At 47.9% G+C, this 17464-nt stretch overlaps 1 protein-coding gene across 1 annotated transcript in view; it reads left to right on the forward strand.

Moving 5' to 3' along the window:
• Positions 1-17464, forward strand: part of CACNA1B (calcium voltage-gated channel subunit alpha1 B) — a 189012-nt gene that overhangs the window by 151982 nt on the left and 19566 nt on the right. The window contains exons 32-37 of the mRNA XM_042912141.1: positions 1435-1440; positions 5116-5232; positions 5629-5694; positions 7044-7135; positions 9589-9733; positions 15265-15392. Of these exons, the coding sequence (XP_042768075.1) occupies positions 1435-1440; positions 5116-5232; positions 5629-5694; positions 7044-7135; positions 9589-9733; positions 15265-15392 (554 nt within the window). The remainder of the gene's footprint in view (positions 1-1434; positions 1441-5115; positions 5233-5628; positions 5695-7043; positions 7136-9588; positions 9734-15264; positions 15393-17464) is intronic.

Here is a 17464-nt window from a genome sequence, read left to right on the forward strand (position 1 = left end):
AGCACTTATTAACACGAATTAAGGGTAGCTACTATGCCCAGGCAGGAGAAAGGGAGACAGGATGGGCTTCAAAGGTAATGGTGACATTCTTGTTTTTTTAAGCTGGGTGAAGGATATATGGTCTTTTTATTTTTTATTATTTTTCTTTAAAATGCGTCTACACACATTTATACATATTCTTTTGTTTATGTGGCATGCTTCACGGTTTTCAAAAATTAATAATCCAAATAATCTGGGCAAAAGTCCAAGGGTTCTCATTTAACACAAAAACGGAGGTTCTTATGTGCCACCAACTGTTGGTGTTGAGACCTTGCCCAAGTGTTTCTCATCCAGAAATAGTTTGTACTATTGTGGTGCCTGGGAGGAGCAAGCTGGCTGCTGATCCCTGCAGGCCTCCTCCTTGGACACACGTATCTTTGTTTCCCGGATAAAGGGATCCAAACATTGAGCTCCCAGGACACAGCTCTGGGGGTTTCTTCATGTGTATGCGTCCTTTCCAGAGAGGGCAGACTGATGAGAGGGCATCAAGGGTGGGGCGTGCCAGTCGTGCAGCGAGCACAATGCCTTCTAGGGGAGCCTCCCCCTCAGAAGAGGCCCACACACAAGGCAGAGGCCTTCTGCAGTGCAGGTGACCGGAGTGGCCCAGTGTCTTACTTCAAGTAAGCCCACCATGGCCGCTCCCAGCAGCCTCTGATGCCCAGCAGGGCTGGGGGTAGGGCTGAGAAGCCACTTGGCTTGGAAGCTCCACTGTGCCCTGACCACTAGCACTCTCAGAGCTCAGTCCATCACCCTGTCCTGCCTAGAGGAGAAAAGATGAAAGGAAGCCGTCGTGTGGATTAGTGGTGTCTTTATTTATTTATTTTTTCATCTGTAGTCACTTCATATGTTACTTTGTGAATGTACTTTTTTTTCCTTAGGCAAAAATATGAGTGTCAGTTCCCACCACCAACTTAACAATCAAAACAGAGCAATAGTCTTAACCAGGGTTATGTAGAGAGCGTTCCCAAGCAAGCATAAAACTGACATTGATTTCTTTGCCTGGAAATAAAAAAAATAAGTGTCTGTGAGTCATCTTTGGATTTGCATTACAAACAGGAATGCAAATGAATGCCACCCTGTCTGCATAACCTACAGATTTCAAAAATATGTTTTGATTTGATGCATTTTAAGCAGAATATGCAAAGTTTACTAAAATCCTAAAATTTTCCAGTTAAGTATTCAAAGTTTAAGTTTTTGCTTGTGTTGATGACTCATTTTCTCTTTTGTTTTCTGTTTTTGTTCTTGATTTACCTTAACCTACCTGCTGACTCACGCCATCCAACCAACATACAATGCGAAAACCATGTCTCCGTCTGTATGTTGCGCACCTGCTGCTCAAACATCCCAATTTGTAAATAATACGCAAATATCCATCCATGAAAACATCACATATAGGAAACGGTTGGTTTCGTGACTTTAAACGTTCTTAAAATCCTTGCTTTGCTTGCTGTGCTCCTGCTCTTTCTTCCATTTCCTGTGACCCCTAGCCACTGCCTTCCTGAGGTGTGTGGTCAGAGTCTGGCGGTACCCATTCCCTCTGGCCTCTTCTCCTCAGTTCTGGGGGTCCAACAGGGGCTTCTGAAGACCCTCCCGGGAGCCATTTGATTTCAGGAACTGGCTTTGGGTCTAGAGAGGAGGTAGGGTCTTCTTGAGTGAGGCGGGTAAGTGGCCAGTCAGTTTTTCCTGTTGGGATTCGCTCAAAATTGGAGGGGTTTAGTAGGACATGAGTTTGGACCTGATCCTGTAGAGTCCATGGTTTCTCTTGCAACATCTCCCTTCTATCTGTCCCCATCATGCGAACAGACAAGGTCAGTTCTCCCCAGTGGCCTCTGATGATGTCTCCTAGAACGTTCTTCCCAGACCTGCCCTTTTATAGGGAATCCTCCCTGGGGCTCAGGGCTGGCGGGGATTTGAGATTCTGTCTACATGATTCAGCAGGGGTTGTATAAGGCCTGACCGAGTAGGAAGAGGGGGTCTGCCCCAGGAGACAGTGGAACACAGGGCTTGTGCATGCAGGCATCACTGATCCTTGTCAGTGTGTGCCCTTGGTCAGGGAGCTTGTGTGGCGTGCAGGCGGCGTGAACTGGGGCTTTCTCCCAGGCCTTTAGGGATGTTTGAGAGGAGAGCGGTTACCAGGAACAGAGGCTGTGACTGGAAATTCACATAAAATAGCAAATAGTTGAGATTCCTATTACAGAAAATCAGTGTTGGTGATAAAGTATTTCACAATTGGAGCAGAAAAGCTTGAGTTTTGAGAAAATGCCATTAGCCGCCACAGAAATCCCAAGCAGTGTGTTCTGCATGGGCTTCGACCCACTCAGGCCTGTTCACAGCCCTGCCCTGTCTGTGCGGGAAGAGCACCCCCTTTGTGCTCCCCCTCTTCGTTCGGAGCGCACGCCTCACCTGACATGCTGGATACGCAGGGCTTTCCTTTCTTTTCTTCATCATCGTCACGTGAGAAGCAAGGAGGGGAGCAGTTTGTTCCACACTAGCTGGGCCTCAGCGCCAGCGTGGAGTGTGGCCCCCAGCTCACATGCACAGGTCACCCTGCTGTGACCCTGACTCGAGGCTTGATGGTGGGTGCAGGGGATGCCAGTCTGGGCCTGGGGCCAGTTAATAACCCTTTGTGGGGGGCATGTTTCACAATGCCTGGCGCACTTTGAAATCCCTTTCCTCAGTGATTCCTCACTGTCTGGGCACGATGTCCTAATGTCTCTGTCTTGTGAATGAGGAAGCAGGGACTCCAAGGAGCTAGGAACCCTCAAGATGATCAGCTGCCACGTGAAGGGATGTGGTGATGCATCTTTGGGGTGCTCTAGACCCTTTGTGATGTAGAGGCAGAGTAAGGAAACAGTAGGTAAAGTAGTAGGTTGTCCCTGGTGTGACAGAAACCATGGACTCTGGTAGGATAAGGCAGGCTGTGTCCACCTCCAAAGGGTTGGCTGGGGCCAGAGGTGACTATGCACAGCCACGGGGAGGCTGCCGTGTGCTTGCTGCCCCGCCCTCCTGCATGCAGTCCGCATGGTGGTTCCTGGCAGCTCCCACCCCGGGTGCAGCCACAGTGTGCTCAGCCTGCCACGCTGCGCTTGGAGTGTCTGTGGCTGCTGTCACCATCCGTCCTCATGGCTCTCAGGGCTGTCTGTCTGTTGCCATCCCCACCCCTCTCCTGGGTGCCCACTGGAGCCCTGAGAAAAGGAGTCTGGGAGGGGGTGGGGTGGGAACTTGAGTCTCAACAAAATATAGTCAGTGACTTGTTGAATGTTGCATTTGTGCATTAAGTAATTTGGGTGAATTAATGCCTTTCCCTGCCTTGTTTGTCTTCCAACCCTTCTTTCTCACCCAGAAGCCTATATTTTTCCCAGTATCTTCAGGAAATCTTCTGGTCTATGCCCGTGGCCTGAGTAGAGTGCTTTGGGCCGGGAAGATGCTGACTGGGTTATAAGTCTTGGCCTCTCCAGACCCAACTGAGCAGATGGTTTCAAAGTAGAGACCTTAGGAGAGGCCAGGCACTTGGAAGCCCCCTCCCCTTCCTCTGATTTATTGTCTTGTACAAAGGATTTCCTGGCACTGTAGACAGAGTCCCCCTCCCATCCTTGTGCCCGTCCTCCTGAGGTGCTGGCTCATTTGAGAGTCCTGGGGCCCATGGAGTGAGTGTGGGTGCTTCTCAGCCATCGTGTACCACTGAAATTCTCTCTCCCCAGCACAGCAGGTGAGGGAGCTGTAGGCAAAAAACTTGTGTACACTCCAGGGTCACACCCAGCCGTCCCCTTCTGCCTTCTTGCTAATCTGGACCACAGTCGGCACCTCCTGCGACTGCCAGACCTCCCACCCCATGACTCCCATGTCCAGCCCTCCAGCAGAGGCAGTCCAGAGTCTCCAGCCGCCCTGGTGGAAACCAAAGGAGCAGACAAGGGCTGGGTTGGGGCCGCCGTTCACAGAAGTAAGAGAGAGACTGGTCCCTCCACTGAATGCCTCATCCCAGCCAAGACCAGATGGGCAGTCCTGGAGGGAGGGCACCCAGCTCTCCCCAGGCTCCCAATGCCTCCTGCACGTGCTCCTCTGCTGCTGCTCTCATTCAACATGCTGTGTTCTCTTTTCTCTTCATTTGACCACTGAATCTGGTGATACGATGTGTCTAAGCCTGAGCTGCTTGCATATGTTAGAACCCTCAAGTGGCAGGAAGCTGCTCTCAGGCTGTGGGTGGGCACCTGTTTTCTAAGCAGACAGAGGGTGGGAAGCGGCCTGGGTCTACAAGCACCCCCATCTCGTGGATACCACCCAGAGCCGTGCTCCCTGAAAGGGAGGTGCCAGTAATTCGAGGTGCCCCTGGGCCAGGGCGGAAGCCTCACTCCCAGGTAATCTGTGGAGTCCAGAGATAATTGTTTCTTTTTGCGCTTGATTTTGAACCCCTTGGATGAGGGAGCAGTGCTAGTTACCCTGGGATCTCTGGAGCTGAGACCATTTGTGGATTTTGTAAGTGGCTTCCATGGTGTGAGCAGAGTCACCGACACTTAAGCTTCCTGTGGTGACTTGTCTGTAGGCGCCCAGAGCAGCCCCAGGGGGAGTGCTTGCCCCTCTGCCAGGTCCCGGGGCTTCACTGACTGTGTGGAGAAGGGAAGGGCCCTGCCACCAAGCCTGGGGTGGGGCCCTTCAGAGGCTCTCAGCGGAGAAGCAGTTCCGCCCAGCGCTGACGGCTCGGCTGTGTCCTGCAAGAGGTGGTCGGTGTTAGAGGCCCAGCCACAGTTGGTCTCCTGGTTCCATCTGGCAGCAAGGAGCTACTTCTGAGAACTTTTCTCTCTGTCCCTCCTTGTTGGGTCCAGGGGAGCCTAGAGTGGTGGGGTTTCTTTGATTTGCTGCATGAGAAGTGATTTGCAACGACAAGCTTTACTTCTGGAAGGTTTTCCGGTGGCCAATTGCTGCTTATACTGTAGAGCAGTGACTTTTTGTTCAGCCTCTCTCTGTATCCACTTTTCTTCAGACCACAGCAAGTCAGGGAGAGGTGGGTGGGGACCAACGTGCCTGCGCTTGCAGGAAGCTGGTTTCCGCAGGTTAGAGAACAGCCTCTCTTCCCTGCAGAACAACTTCATCAACCTCAGCTTCCTACGCCTCTTCCGTGCTGCCCGGCTCATCAAGCTGCTCCGCCAAGGCTACACCATCCGCATCCTGCTGTGGACCTTCGTCCAGTCCTTCAAGGTGAAGCCCAGGCACGGCCAAGTGCCCTGACCCTTCCCTTTGTCATGCACAGTGGTGTGGCCACCCCCTCTCTTGCCACCAGAGCAGCCCCCCTCTTGGAGCCTCCTTGTCGGCACCTATTTTCCTATGGTAGTTTATAAATACACTTTAAGTTATCCAGAGAGTATCTTGATAATGCTCACTGACTCTGAGATAAGCTTTATGGCCGATTATAGATGAAGAAACTGAGGTGGTCGCCTCGTAGAGGGGCTTCATGGTCAATGGGGGTGGATCTGTGGTAGCTGAGGTCTGAGTGGCTCCAGAGACCCGGCCACCATCCACTCCGCAGACGAGGCCCAAGCAAGGTGGCCGTTGGGCCCTCCCTGGAGCTGCTCCGTTTCCTGCGTGTCTCCACAGGCCCTGCCTTACGTGTGTCTGCTCATCGCCATGCTTTTCTTCATCTATGCCATCATTGGCATGCAGGTGGGTGTGCCTGCCAGGATGGGGTGCATGAGGGGTTCCTGTGCCCTGGAGCAGAAGGGCACTCATCACAGTCATCAAATGATAACAATGACAAATTGACACTTAGTGATGATTTCTGCGAGCCAGGTATTAGTCTAAGCACTTCATGAACTTAATTCTCAGAAGGGCTGTTCTGTCCATAAAGGACACAGAGGTTGGGCACCAAGAGGTTGGATCTGTTGCCCAGAGTGGGGATAGTAGCTGTGGGAAGTTGCACTGCTGTGCTCCTGAGTGGAACCCCACTGAGCCATTGATGGGCAGGTTTGATTGGGTGCTGGACCCCCGTGGTAGTGGAGCATTGGCACATCTTCCTGGTGCTGAGTGGCCTGCAGAGCAGCAGCTGGCCGTGTGGATAGTCCAGAGAGTTGCCCTGATCCTTTAGAGGAAATTGTATATTACAGAAGAAAAAAGTCAGCAGGATCACATCAGATCGCTATACTGTCCAATTCAGCGTGGATCATTTAGATTGCTTTTATTTTGCCAGAGAACCCTTTGTCAGCTATTTGGAAAAACATTTAAAAGCCACAAAGCAGTGTTCCAGTTTTAAGCCTTTTGACATCTGGCCTCTTTCCAACAGTAGGGTGGGAGACGGGCCCAAATGTTCACGTGTAGTGGGAGAAGCCACTGTCTTAAAGGCTAGCTGAAAACTGATTTGTAAACTCTGTTTCAAGGATTAAAAAGTTCTCCTATTTTAAAATGTGCTGAGATCTGATGCTATTTAAAACAAATCTATATCTTTTCCTGCTTTGGTCTGTGGATGTACAAACCATAAATGTCATTGAGCTTTGTTTTTGGTGAATATGTGATAGTTCACAAATTTTTCAGCCAGATTCCAGATTTTAAGCCAAGTACAATTACTGACCTGTTTTCATTTCTAACCCTGAAACGATATCAATTAAAATGCATAAAAAGCCCATTGTGATATTTGCATAGAAATTTAAAAATAAACTTTCAAGTAATCTCATAGCTATTGCCAATATAATTACTGCTTCAGAATCATTGACGAGAGAGTCAACTTTCAAATGCTTTCAGCCCATGTCAACTCAGCTCCAGGTTCCACTTTTACTAGGCATGCACACTTGCATCTGTGGACTTGCTGAGCTGTGGGACATTGACATATTTGGCCTTGGAGAGGGTTCCTCTGCCCTGGAAATGCACAGACACTATCAGAGCTGGAAGCCCTGTTTCCTGCAGCCCCTGCAGTAGTGGTGGTAGCTAAGGGCAGTGTCCTGTGCCTTATGGGTCTTCTGCCTGGCCACAGCTCCTGATGACCCAACAGTATCAGCCTGTGGCCTTCTTTTTTGTTTCAGGTATTTGGAAATATTGCCCTGGATGATGACACCAGCATCAACCGGCACAACAACTTTCGAACATTTTTACAAGCCTTGATGCTGTTGTTCAGGTGTGTTGTTTGGGAAGTCAGCCCACGCTCAGAGGCCTCTCCACCCAGGATGCACAGGGTGTGTGCTGACCCACGGGGCTACCCAGCTTGTGCTGGCCTCCCCTCAATGGACCTTTCCAGCTTCTCCCCTCTTTTCGTTGTCCTTTCCTAAGGGTTCCTGGGCTTCAGTCAGCCTGAGCCCCGTGTTAGTCTGACCTCCACCACCTCGTCTCTGATCCCTGACAGCGACCAAAACGCCTCTAGCAAGGCTGCAGCTGAGAGTCTGGGAGGACAGAAGGTGCCCAGCTAGGCCTTTTTTTGGTGTGCTGGCCATAAGCTTTCCGTCTGTTGGCCTTGTTGATTATGGTGATCTGTGGGATCAGGGGGAAGCAGAGCAGTGGGAACCCCTCTTGATACAGAATGTGCTACTCAGTGACCCAAGGAACTCAGCTGGCCAGAACTGCTGGTCTGAGTGCACCTCCACCTGCCCCCATGGCTCACAGGACTGCAATTCTCTAGGCCCCAAGTCAAGTGCCAGGGTGGACTCTTGAGGGCACAGAGCTTGTTTTTGGCCAGAGCTCCCCCCCCCCCCCCCCCCCCCCCCCCGCCGCAAAGGTGTGCTTGGGAGCGCTCGGTGCCAGCTGCTGTTCTTAGGCACAGCACACCCTCTGTGGATTGGAGGCTGTTGACCATGCTGGTTTGAGGGCTGAGGGGAGAGGACTGAATGTGTCTCCTTGCCTCCAGAGTCTCTTCCATTTAACCAAGCCCACCACCGTGACCCTGGGAGCGAAGGAAGGAGCTCTTTTTAGTGGCTTGTGGAGGAGGGGTGCTGACATCATTCCCTGCCTGGTGCCCCTTCATAAGGTGTCCACACTGGTGTTTATGTATGTAAATGCATCAGGCTGCTGCAAGGCCTGTGCTGGGGGATGCCCAGCACCGCTAACCCCGTGCAGTGCACTCTGGGGCATGGGGAAGTTCTTGTCTGGAGGGAGATCAGAGCCAGGTCTGCTTTGCTGAGCTGCCTGGAGGGAGTGGTCTGACTCTTGTTTTTTATATCAGACGGACAAGTGTCCTTAGGCCTACGCTTTCCCCAAATAGAATCATTTCTCTGGATTTTAGCTATTATGTTAATTTTATCTCTTCATTTATTAATGTCCTGCCTTTGCTGCAAGAGTTGAGGCAGGCCTGTGAAACCAGCCTTAGTTTTAAGTTTTTGTTCTCTGAGATCTCTTTTCCTCCCTGATCTCTATGTCACACGTGTACACCAGTGTCAGCCAGGCCTGGCACAGGGCAACTGCTCTGCAGGAAAAGGCCCCTACCCCTAGCCATTGTCAATGAGGAGTGGGATCTACTTGTGCCCACAACTGGCCATAGAAGCACACCAAATTAGGGAGACTCAGGCCTCTGGTCTGCCTGTAAGTCTCGTGCACATCCTGCCCTTGTGCTGGCTGCATATCCAGGGACAAAGGTCCAGGAAGAAGGGTTCTCCAGGGTGGCCACTGAGGTTGGGGGTTGTTCTTGGTGTGTTCAGGAAACAGCAGAGGCTGATGTGGCTGGAGTGGACTGAACAGGGACCACTGGGAAAGAACAGGCAGCAGGTGACACAGAGCTGTGGGAAGTTGAGTGTGAATTTTGGCTTTTGCAGTGAGACAGAGGTTGGTTGAGAGAAGTGACCTGATCTCACCTGTGTTTAGTGGGCCCACTGGGCTGTTGTGTGGGGAGGATCAGTTAGGAAGCTGTTGCAGCAGATCAAGGGAGGTGATTGTTGCTTAGCCCAGGGTGGTGAGAAGTGGTAAGATTCTGGCTGTTTTTTCATAGTAGATGAGGTGATGAATAGAGTGTGGTGAGCAAGAGAGGAGGCAAGGATGGCTGAGGCATTTTTGTCTTAAGAAACTGGAGGGATGGAGTCACCATTTTTTGAATCAAGGAAAGCTGGGTGGAGGGGTGGGGGAGAGACCAGGAAGGCTGGTGGGCTCTGTTGGCTTTGAGGTGGCAGAGATCCATGAAGGGGCGCTCACCATGGTGCTGACTTTTGGCGCAGTGCCTTATTTTCAGTAAATAGTTCTTTCTGAGTTAATGATCAGTCCTAATGCCAGAGGATTCTTTTCAAGAAGCATGCATCTCTTGGGGCGCCTGGGTGGCTCAGTCATTTAAGAGTCCCACTTTGGCTCAGGTCATGATCTCGCGGCTCGTGGGTTCAAGCTCTGTGTTGACAGCTCAGAGCCTGGAGCCTGTTTGGATTCTATGTCTCCCTCTCTCTCTGCCCCTCCCCTGCTCATGCTCTGTCTCTGTCTCAAAAATAAATAAACATTAAAAAAAAGCAGGTGTTTTTTACCCATACCTTACACGTGAGCAGGTTCTCTGCGGGAGGGAACCCAGAGAGGGTGTGCACTTGAACCAGCTCTTCTGAGATCCCTTCCCAGGCTGGTACAGGCCTTCCTTTATGGGCCTCATAGCTCTGCCATTCTTCTCAGGAGTGCCACTGGGGAGGCCTGGCATGAGATCATGCTGTCTTGTCTCAGCAACCAGGCCTGTGATGAGCACGCCAATGCCAATGAGTGTGGGAGTGACTTTGCCTACTTTTACTTCGTCTCCTTCATCTTCCTTTGCTCCTTTCTGGTAAGTCCTGGTCACTGTGCCCATGTGTCCACCTGTCTCAGTCCATCCTGGGTCCCCCTACATCTGTGACTGATCCCTGATACTGATTCATGTCACATTACAGTCTGATTCCATGTTGATGGTCCTGTATCCCCTGAACTGATGACCTCATTAACCCTAAAAGGACCCACCCTGTGATGAGCTCCTGTGGGCCTTGCCTTTCCTTCTTAGAAAGGGTTTAGATTTTCCATGGGACAGTTGTCCCTTAGTCTTTAGCCTCTGCCATGGTGCTGGGATACAAAGAAGCATCACTCCAGCCGTTGTGCCTGGGGCTGATGAGCCTCAGGAAACTGGTGGTTGGAGAGGTCAGTGGACTAGGTCCTAGGAGTGTGGATTTTATTCCAAGTCATCAGACACCGCTGGGAAACTTTGAGCTGGGGCATGACACGATCTGCGTGATGTTTTAAAATCTTGCTCTGGCTCTGGCTTCTGGTCAGGAGAGGCTGAAGAGTGGTCAGGGAGATTATTGGAGGTAATAGTGCCTAGAGAAGTGTGGGGATGAAGGGAGTTGAGGTGCATTTTAAAGGTAGAGCCAACATGACTGATGATTAAACACAGGCGTGAGAGAAGAAAAGAGAGAAAGTGTTGCCTGTGGTTTGCTGGGGTGGTGGAAAAACAAGCCCTGTGTGCTGCCAGCGGGGATGTGAGGTGGTGCAGCTGCTGTGGAGAACAGTAGGGTGGTTCTTCAGTAAAGTGAAAATAGAAACACAGTATGATCCAGCAGTTCTGCTTCCGGGTGTATGCCAGAATTGAAGGCAGGAACTTGAATAAATATTTGTACGCATACGTTCATAGCAGCATTATTCACAACAGCAAGAAGGTAAAAGCAATCAAAGTGTCCAGCAGCAAATGATTGGTAAACAACATGTGACGTGAACGTACAAGGAATATCATTTAACCTTCTAAAGAGAGGCCGTTCTGACATAAGCTACAATATGAATGAACTGTGAAGTCATTATGCTAAGTGAAATAAACCAGTGAGAAAAGAAAAACACTGTATGGTTTCACCTTTGAGGTCCCCCGAGCAGTGAAGTTTTAGAGACGAGGACAGGATGGTGGGTGCCAGGGGCTAGAGGAGGGGATGGGAGTTAGGGTTTAATCAGGACAGAGTTTCGGTTGGGGAAGATATAAGAGTTCTGGGGCTGGACAGTGGGAATGGTTGCACAACAGTGTGAATGTGCTTGATGCCATTGAACTGCACACTTACGGGTGTTTAAATTGATAAGCTTTTTGTTATGCATATTTTATCACAATTTTTTAAAATGATATTAAGAAAGACTTAACCTAAATCCTATTCAAACTCTTTGAAAAAATAGAAGAGGAAACACTTCCTAACACATCCTGTGATGTTGGCATTACCCTGATACCAAAGCAGGGAAAGATGCCCCAACAAAAGAAAACTACAGACCAATATCCCTGATAAATAGACAGTAAGAATCTTGAATAAACTAATTCCAACAACACGTTAAAAGGATTATATACCATGATCAAATGGATTTATTCCAGGAATGCAAGGATGCATTTTCAACAAATGAAAATCAACCTATGTGATGAGGAAAAGACCCACCTGATTATCTCAATAGATGCAAAAAAAAAAAAGCATGTGACAAAACTCAATATCCTTTCATGATAGAAACACTTATAACATGATGAAGAACATTTATGCAAAACGTATAGCTAAGATGTATTCAGTGGTGAAAGACTGAAAACTTTTCCCCAAATACCAGGAATAAGACAAGGATGCCCAATTTTATCGCTTCTATTCAATTCAACATTGTGCTGGAAGGCCTAGCTAGAGCAGTTGGGCCAGAAAAAGCAACAAAAGGCATTCAGATTGGAAAGGAAGAGGTAGAGCTATCTCTAGTTAAAGATGATGTTATTGTATATATAGGATATCCCAAAGAATACACACACGTGCACGTGCGCGTGTGCACGCACCACACACACACACACACACACACACACACACACAGTACTAAAACTAATAATTGAGTTAAAGTGTCAGGGTACAAAATCAACACACAAAAATCAGTTATGTTTCTATGCAACAGCAATAAACAACCTGAAAATGGGGCACCCAGTTGGTGAGCATCCGACTTGGGCTCAGGTCACGATCTCGCAGTTTGTGGGTTTGAGCCCCGTGTTGGGTTCCCTGCTGTCAGCACAGAGCCCACTTCAGATCTTCTCTCTCTCTCTCTCTCTGCCCCTCCTGTGTTTGTGTGCGCATGCTCTCTCTCTCTCAAAAATAAGTAAACATTAAAAAAAAAAACACAACAACCTGAAAAGGAAACTAAAGAAATAATTCCATTTCCAGTAGCATCCAAAGGGACAAAATATCTGGGAATCAATAAATACCCATGGAAATGAAACACTTGTACATTGTGAACTGCAAAATATTACTAAAATAAGTTAAAGATGACCTAATTCAATGAAAGGACATGCATGCCCATGGATCAGAAGACTCAATGTTAGTAAGGTGGCAGTATCCCCACAAAGTGAGCTCCACATTCAGTGTGATCCTTGTCAGAGCTCTAATGGCCTTTCTGCAGAAATGGAAAAGCTTATCCTCAAACTCCTTTGGAATGGCAGGCAACTCCAATTAACAAAAAAGATCTTGAAAATTAAAGACCAAGTAAGAGGACTCATATTTCCCTATTTCATAACTTACTACTATAAAGCTATCATAAATCAAAACAATGTGGCTGAAAACACTTTTCCAAAGAAGACATACAGATGGCCTACAGGTACATGAAAAGGTGCTCGACATCACTCATCATCAGGAAAATGCAAATCAAAACCACAGTGACCTATCACGTCACACCTTTAGAATGGCTTATCATGAAAAAGACAAGAGATAGCAAGCATTGGGAACGATGTGGAGAAAAAAGAACCCCTGTCTAGTATTGGTAGGAATGTAAACTGGTGTAGCCACTATGGAAAACAGTATAGAGGTTCCTCAAAAAATCGAAAATAGAACTAAAATATGGCCCAGCAATCCCATTTCTGGGTATATATCCAAAGGAAATGAAGACGGGATATTGAAGAGAAATATGCACGTCCGTGTTCATTGAAGCATTACTAACAGTAGGCAAGATACGGAAACAACCTAAGCGTTCATCAACAGATGAATGGATAAAGAAGATATGATACACCACACACACACACGCACACACACACACACGCACACACACACACACATACACTGGAGTATTATTCAGCCATTGAAAAGAAGGAAATCTTATCATTTGTGACAACATGGATGGATCTTGAGGGCATTATGCTAGTTGAAATAAGCCAGACAGAAAAAAGACAAATACTGCATGGTGTCACTTGTATGTGGAATTTTTTTTTTGTTAAGTCAAATCCATAGAAACAGTAGAAAAGTTGTTGCCAGGGACTAGGGGGTTGGGGAAATAGGGAGAGGTTGGTAAAAGAGTACAAACTTTCATGTATAATATGAATAAAACCTGATGACGTAATATCAAACATGGTGACTAGAGTGGATAACACTGTATTGTATAATTGAAATTTTCTAAGAGGGTAGAACTTAAATGTTCTACCAAAAAAAAATGTGATCTATATGTTAATTAACTAGACGGTAAGAATGCTATATATATCAGATTGACCCAAAGTACACTTTAAATATCTTATAATTATGTCAGTTATATATATCTCAATAAAGTTGGTGGTGGGAGGGGGACACTGTGGTATTGGTATAGCCCAGTGAGGTGGGATTGAGATTTCTGAAGTAAGTCCAAATATGTATGGACAATTGATTTTTGACAAGGATGCCAAGACTGTTCAGTATGGAAAGAATAGTTTTTTTAAGAAATGGTGAAGGAGGTGTCTGAATGGCTAAGTCAGTTAAGCCTCCGCTCTTAATTTCATCTCAGGTTATGTTCTCAGGGTTGTGAGATCAAGCCCTGTGTTGGGCTCCACACTGGGTGTGGAGTCTGCTTAAGATCTCTTTGTCTACTTCTACTTCTTTCACTCTCTCTGTCCTAAAAAAAATGATGAGGAGACAACTGGGTATCCACATGCAAAAAAGTAAAGATGAACCTCTATCTCACCACATACATATAACTGAACTCAGGATTGAGGAAAGACTTAAATGTAAGAACTAAAACTATAAAATTCTTAAAAGAAAGCATAGAGGGCAGATCCTCATGATCTCTGATTTGGCAAAGGATTCCTAGATTTGACCCCAAAATCACAAGTAACAAAAGGAAAAATAAATTGGACTGTGCAAAATTAAAAACTTTTGTGCATCAAGAGGGATTATAAAAAATGTGAAACTACACTCTAAAGAATGGGAGAAAATATTTACAAATCACATATTTTATAAGGGGATAATATTGAAAACACATAAAGAACTCTTAGTACTCAACTAAAAAAGGCAACCATACAAAAAATGGACAAAGAATCAGAATAGACATTTTTGCAAAGAAGATATATAAAATGGCCAAGAAGCACATGAAGATATTCATCTTTGGTCATTACGGAAACTCATATCAAAACCACACACTCCCTTGACGCTCATCAGAATGGCTATAATAATAATTTTTTAATGGAAAATAACAAACATTGGCAAGGACTTGGAGAAATAGTAACGTTGCACATTGTGATAGGAATGTAAAATGCAGCATCTTCTGTGGAAAACAGTTTGGCCAAAAGGTGGAAAGAATCCAGATGTCCGCCGGTAGATGAATGGGTAAACAAATTGTGGTATATACCTACTATGGAATATTATTCAGCCTTAAAAAGCAGTGAAGTTCTGACACATGTTAAAATATGAATGAACTTCACAAAGTCATGCTAAGTGAAAGAAGCCAGGCACAAAAGATCCTATGTTGTATGATTCCTTTTATATGAAATATCCCAAATAGACAAGCCTCTAGATACAGAACAGAGATTGGTGATTGCTGGGGAAGGGGAGGAGGAAGGAATAAGGGAGTGATTACTTAAGGTACAAGGTATTTTTCTGGGGTGATAGAGAAATTTTAAAACTAGAGAGGTGGTTGTTACATAATATTGTAAATACATTAAATGACACTGAATTGTATACTTCAAAATGATTAATTGTATGTTATGTGAATTTCAACTCAATTTAAAAAAAAAAAAAAAGCTGAGCTTTCAGCCTCTAGAGTCCAAAGTACTGACTCTGAAGTCACTGCTGTCCTTGAAGGCTAGCTAAGAGGAGAAGAAGATGGGGATGGGAATTTGTGGATGTGAATTAGGGTTGGAAAGCAGAAGCAGAGAGCAGGAGAGGTTAGGGTGAGCCTGTGGGATCTAGGACCTTGGGGGAGCGGGCCACCGCCTGTGGGTGGTGGTGGCAGTGGTGGTGTGGCAGAGGCCTAGGGGCTGGCTGGGTTAGAGTGGCTTCTGCTGCTGTGATGACTTCACATACAGAATTTGGCCAGAGGGTAAGGGCTAGGATAGAGGGCAGGCTGAGGTCTCTTTATGTCACCCCTTTTCTCCTTCCTGTCCTACAGATGTTGAACCTCTTTGTGGCCGTGATCATGGACAATTTTGAGTACCTTACACGGGACTCTTCCATCTTAGGGCCTCACCATCTGGACGAGTTCATCCGGGTCTGGGCTGAGTACGACCCGGCCGCGTGGTGAGTGGCCCCCATGCTCTGTGGTCCTCAGGGCGGTCCATGCCACGGATCTTAGGACAGGGCTGGGTGGCTTCAGATCTGTGTCATGTGAGCGTCCCCCTCAGGTTTTGGTTGGGCCCACATGGTGGGGGGGTGCCGGGTCTCCTGTAGGTGGCACTCTCCTTCTCACTGCAACAGTGCTTTTACACCACTCCCTGGGCTGAGAAATGCTGTCTGAGACCCTCAGCCTAGCCCTTAGGAGGTTCCAGGGGGTCTGTGAGTCTCAGGGCTCTTGCTGAATGGGAGTGTACTGTTTCCACACAGGTCTGTTACATGAGGGTCGTAGAGGGCTCAAGGGAGAGGGTGTGGACACAGCAGGAGGGCTGTCTGTTGGGGCCTCACCATCCTCATGAAGCTTGGGGGACTTCATGGCAGAAATAACATTCTCCCCGATTGGCTCAGGCTTCTCCCTCTCTGCCATCTCCTTTGGGAGCAGGAGCCAACATGCATCTCTGTGTCCCCAGCCCAGGCTAAAAATAGTGGGTGCTTGGTGAACTTTTACTGAAATTAAAGGAGCTCTACCAGGAGGGGTCTAGTATGTGTAAGACCCTTTGGTCATGTTGGGAAAGGTTTACCGTATTGCATAAGTGAGGGGTGATTCGTTTCTAGACAGAGCAAGTGTGTCATGAGGGGACTGGCTTGGGTTAGAAGATTGTTCCATGATTCATGGGAGGGTCCTGCACACCCAGGACATACTTTTCATCCTTGGGGCTAGCAAAGCAGCATGGACTCACCATCTGCCCATTTGTCTGTTCCTTCATCACTTGCTCATTCACTTGCTTATTCATTCTTTTCACTCTCCCAAGTGGATACTTGAGTAGTTATTCAGGGCATGCTCTCTGCAAGGCCGAACACAGGACATGGAGGGGCCAAGAGACCTGGCTGCTGCTGGGTAAGGCGCAGGCCTGCTCAGTGCCTTCCTTGCTCGTGGTGAGCACTCAGCAGACATGAATGTGAATGAATAATGCATCAGTAACTGGGCGGGTGTCCATCCCTTCCCATGCTCTAAGGGAGCAAGAAGACTTTGAAGGTGGGGTGTAGCCTCTTCCTGCCTCCTCTCTCTAAGGCCCCCCAGCCTGCCCATGTCCCTCTCACACAGCTGTGTTTGGTCACCCCTTGTGTGGAAGAGGCCTGGAGAAGATGGTCAGTGTCCTCATGGCGAGGACTTCCTGCTCGCAGAGTGCCTGAGGTTCTACCTGTTTTTCTCTCAACTGAAGCTCAGCATGAGGAGTGCTCCAGAGCTCTCTGACCCCTTAAGCTCCTGAAGGCCTGGGAGCTTGGCTGGGGTCCCCAACCCCCCTCTCATCCAGCCTTCCTGGACCCCCTACCCTTTCATGTGAGGATCCAGAAAGGTGCTGCGTGAGACCCTTCCCAAGATGGGCAAACCCTGGAGCCACTGGCTACACCAGCAACCTTAGGGCACTTCCAGGCCTATAGTGTCTCTGGGTGTTTTTCACCATAGTGAAAAACTTACAATTTTCACACAGTGCAGAACAAGTGTGGCTCTTATTTATGTTTCATGATGTAGGTGACCATTTTTGTGGTTGGAGAGTCCTGTCATTTTGCTGATGCACCAGCACAATGGCCCTGCAGTACTCAGTATCATTCTGGCATCCATAGGCTCAGAGGCTAGGCATGGGTTCTCTAGTCAGGAGAGCCCAGTGAAGTCAGAGGGCTGAAGAGACTCCAAGTAAGGCAGGCTTGAGGCTCATTCTAGGAGGTTCATCTGGGCTGTGGTCTAAAGGCATGCTACTGTTTCTGGGCACGCTGCTTGTAGAGATGGTGTGGCAGAGAAACAGAGATGCTGTATGGGATGTGACTTGGACGAAGGGACAAAGGCAGGTCAGTGCGGGCCTGTGAGAGGGGAGGACTTCCCCCAAATATTTATGAACTATAGACCTAGGACTTCCCCTCCTCCAGCCACAGGTGGAGCAGAATTAGGACATACAGGAAATGGACTTGGGCCAAACCGTGGCTTTGCAGTGGTGCACTGGGGGCTCGGACTGTTTTCCAAATCCAGAGTTCTTGAAAGT

This window comes from Panthera leo, chromosome D4, assembly GCF_018350215.1.
Source record: "Panthera leo isolate Ple1 chromosome D4, P.leo_Ple1_pat1.1, whole genome shotgun sequence".
In the NCBI taxonomy this organism is placed as follows: domain Eukaryota; kingdom Metazoa; phylum Chordata; class Mammalia; order Carnivora; family Felidae; genus Panthera; species Panthera leo.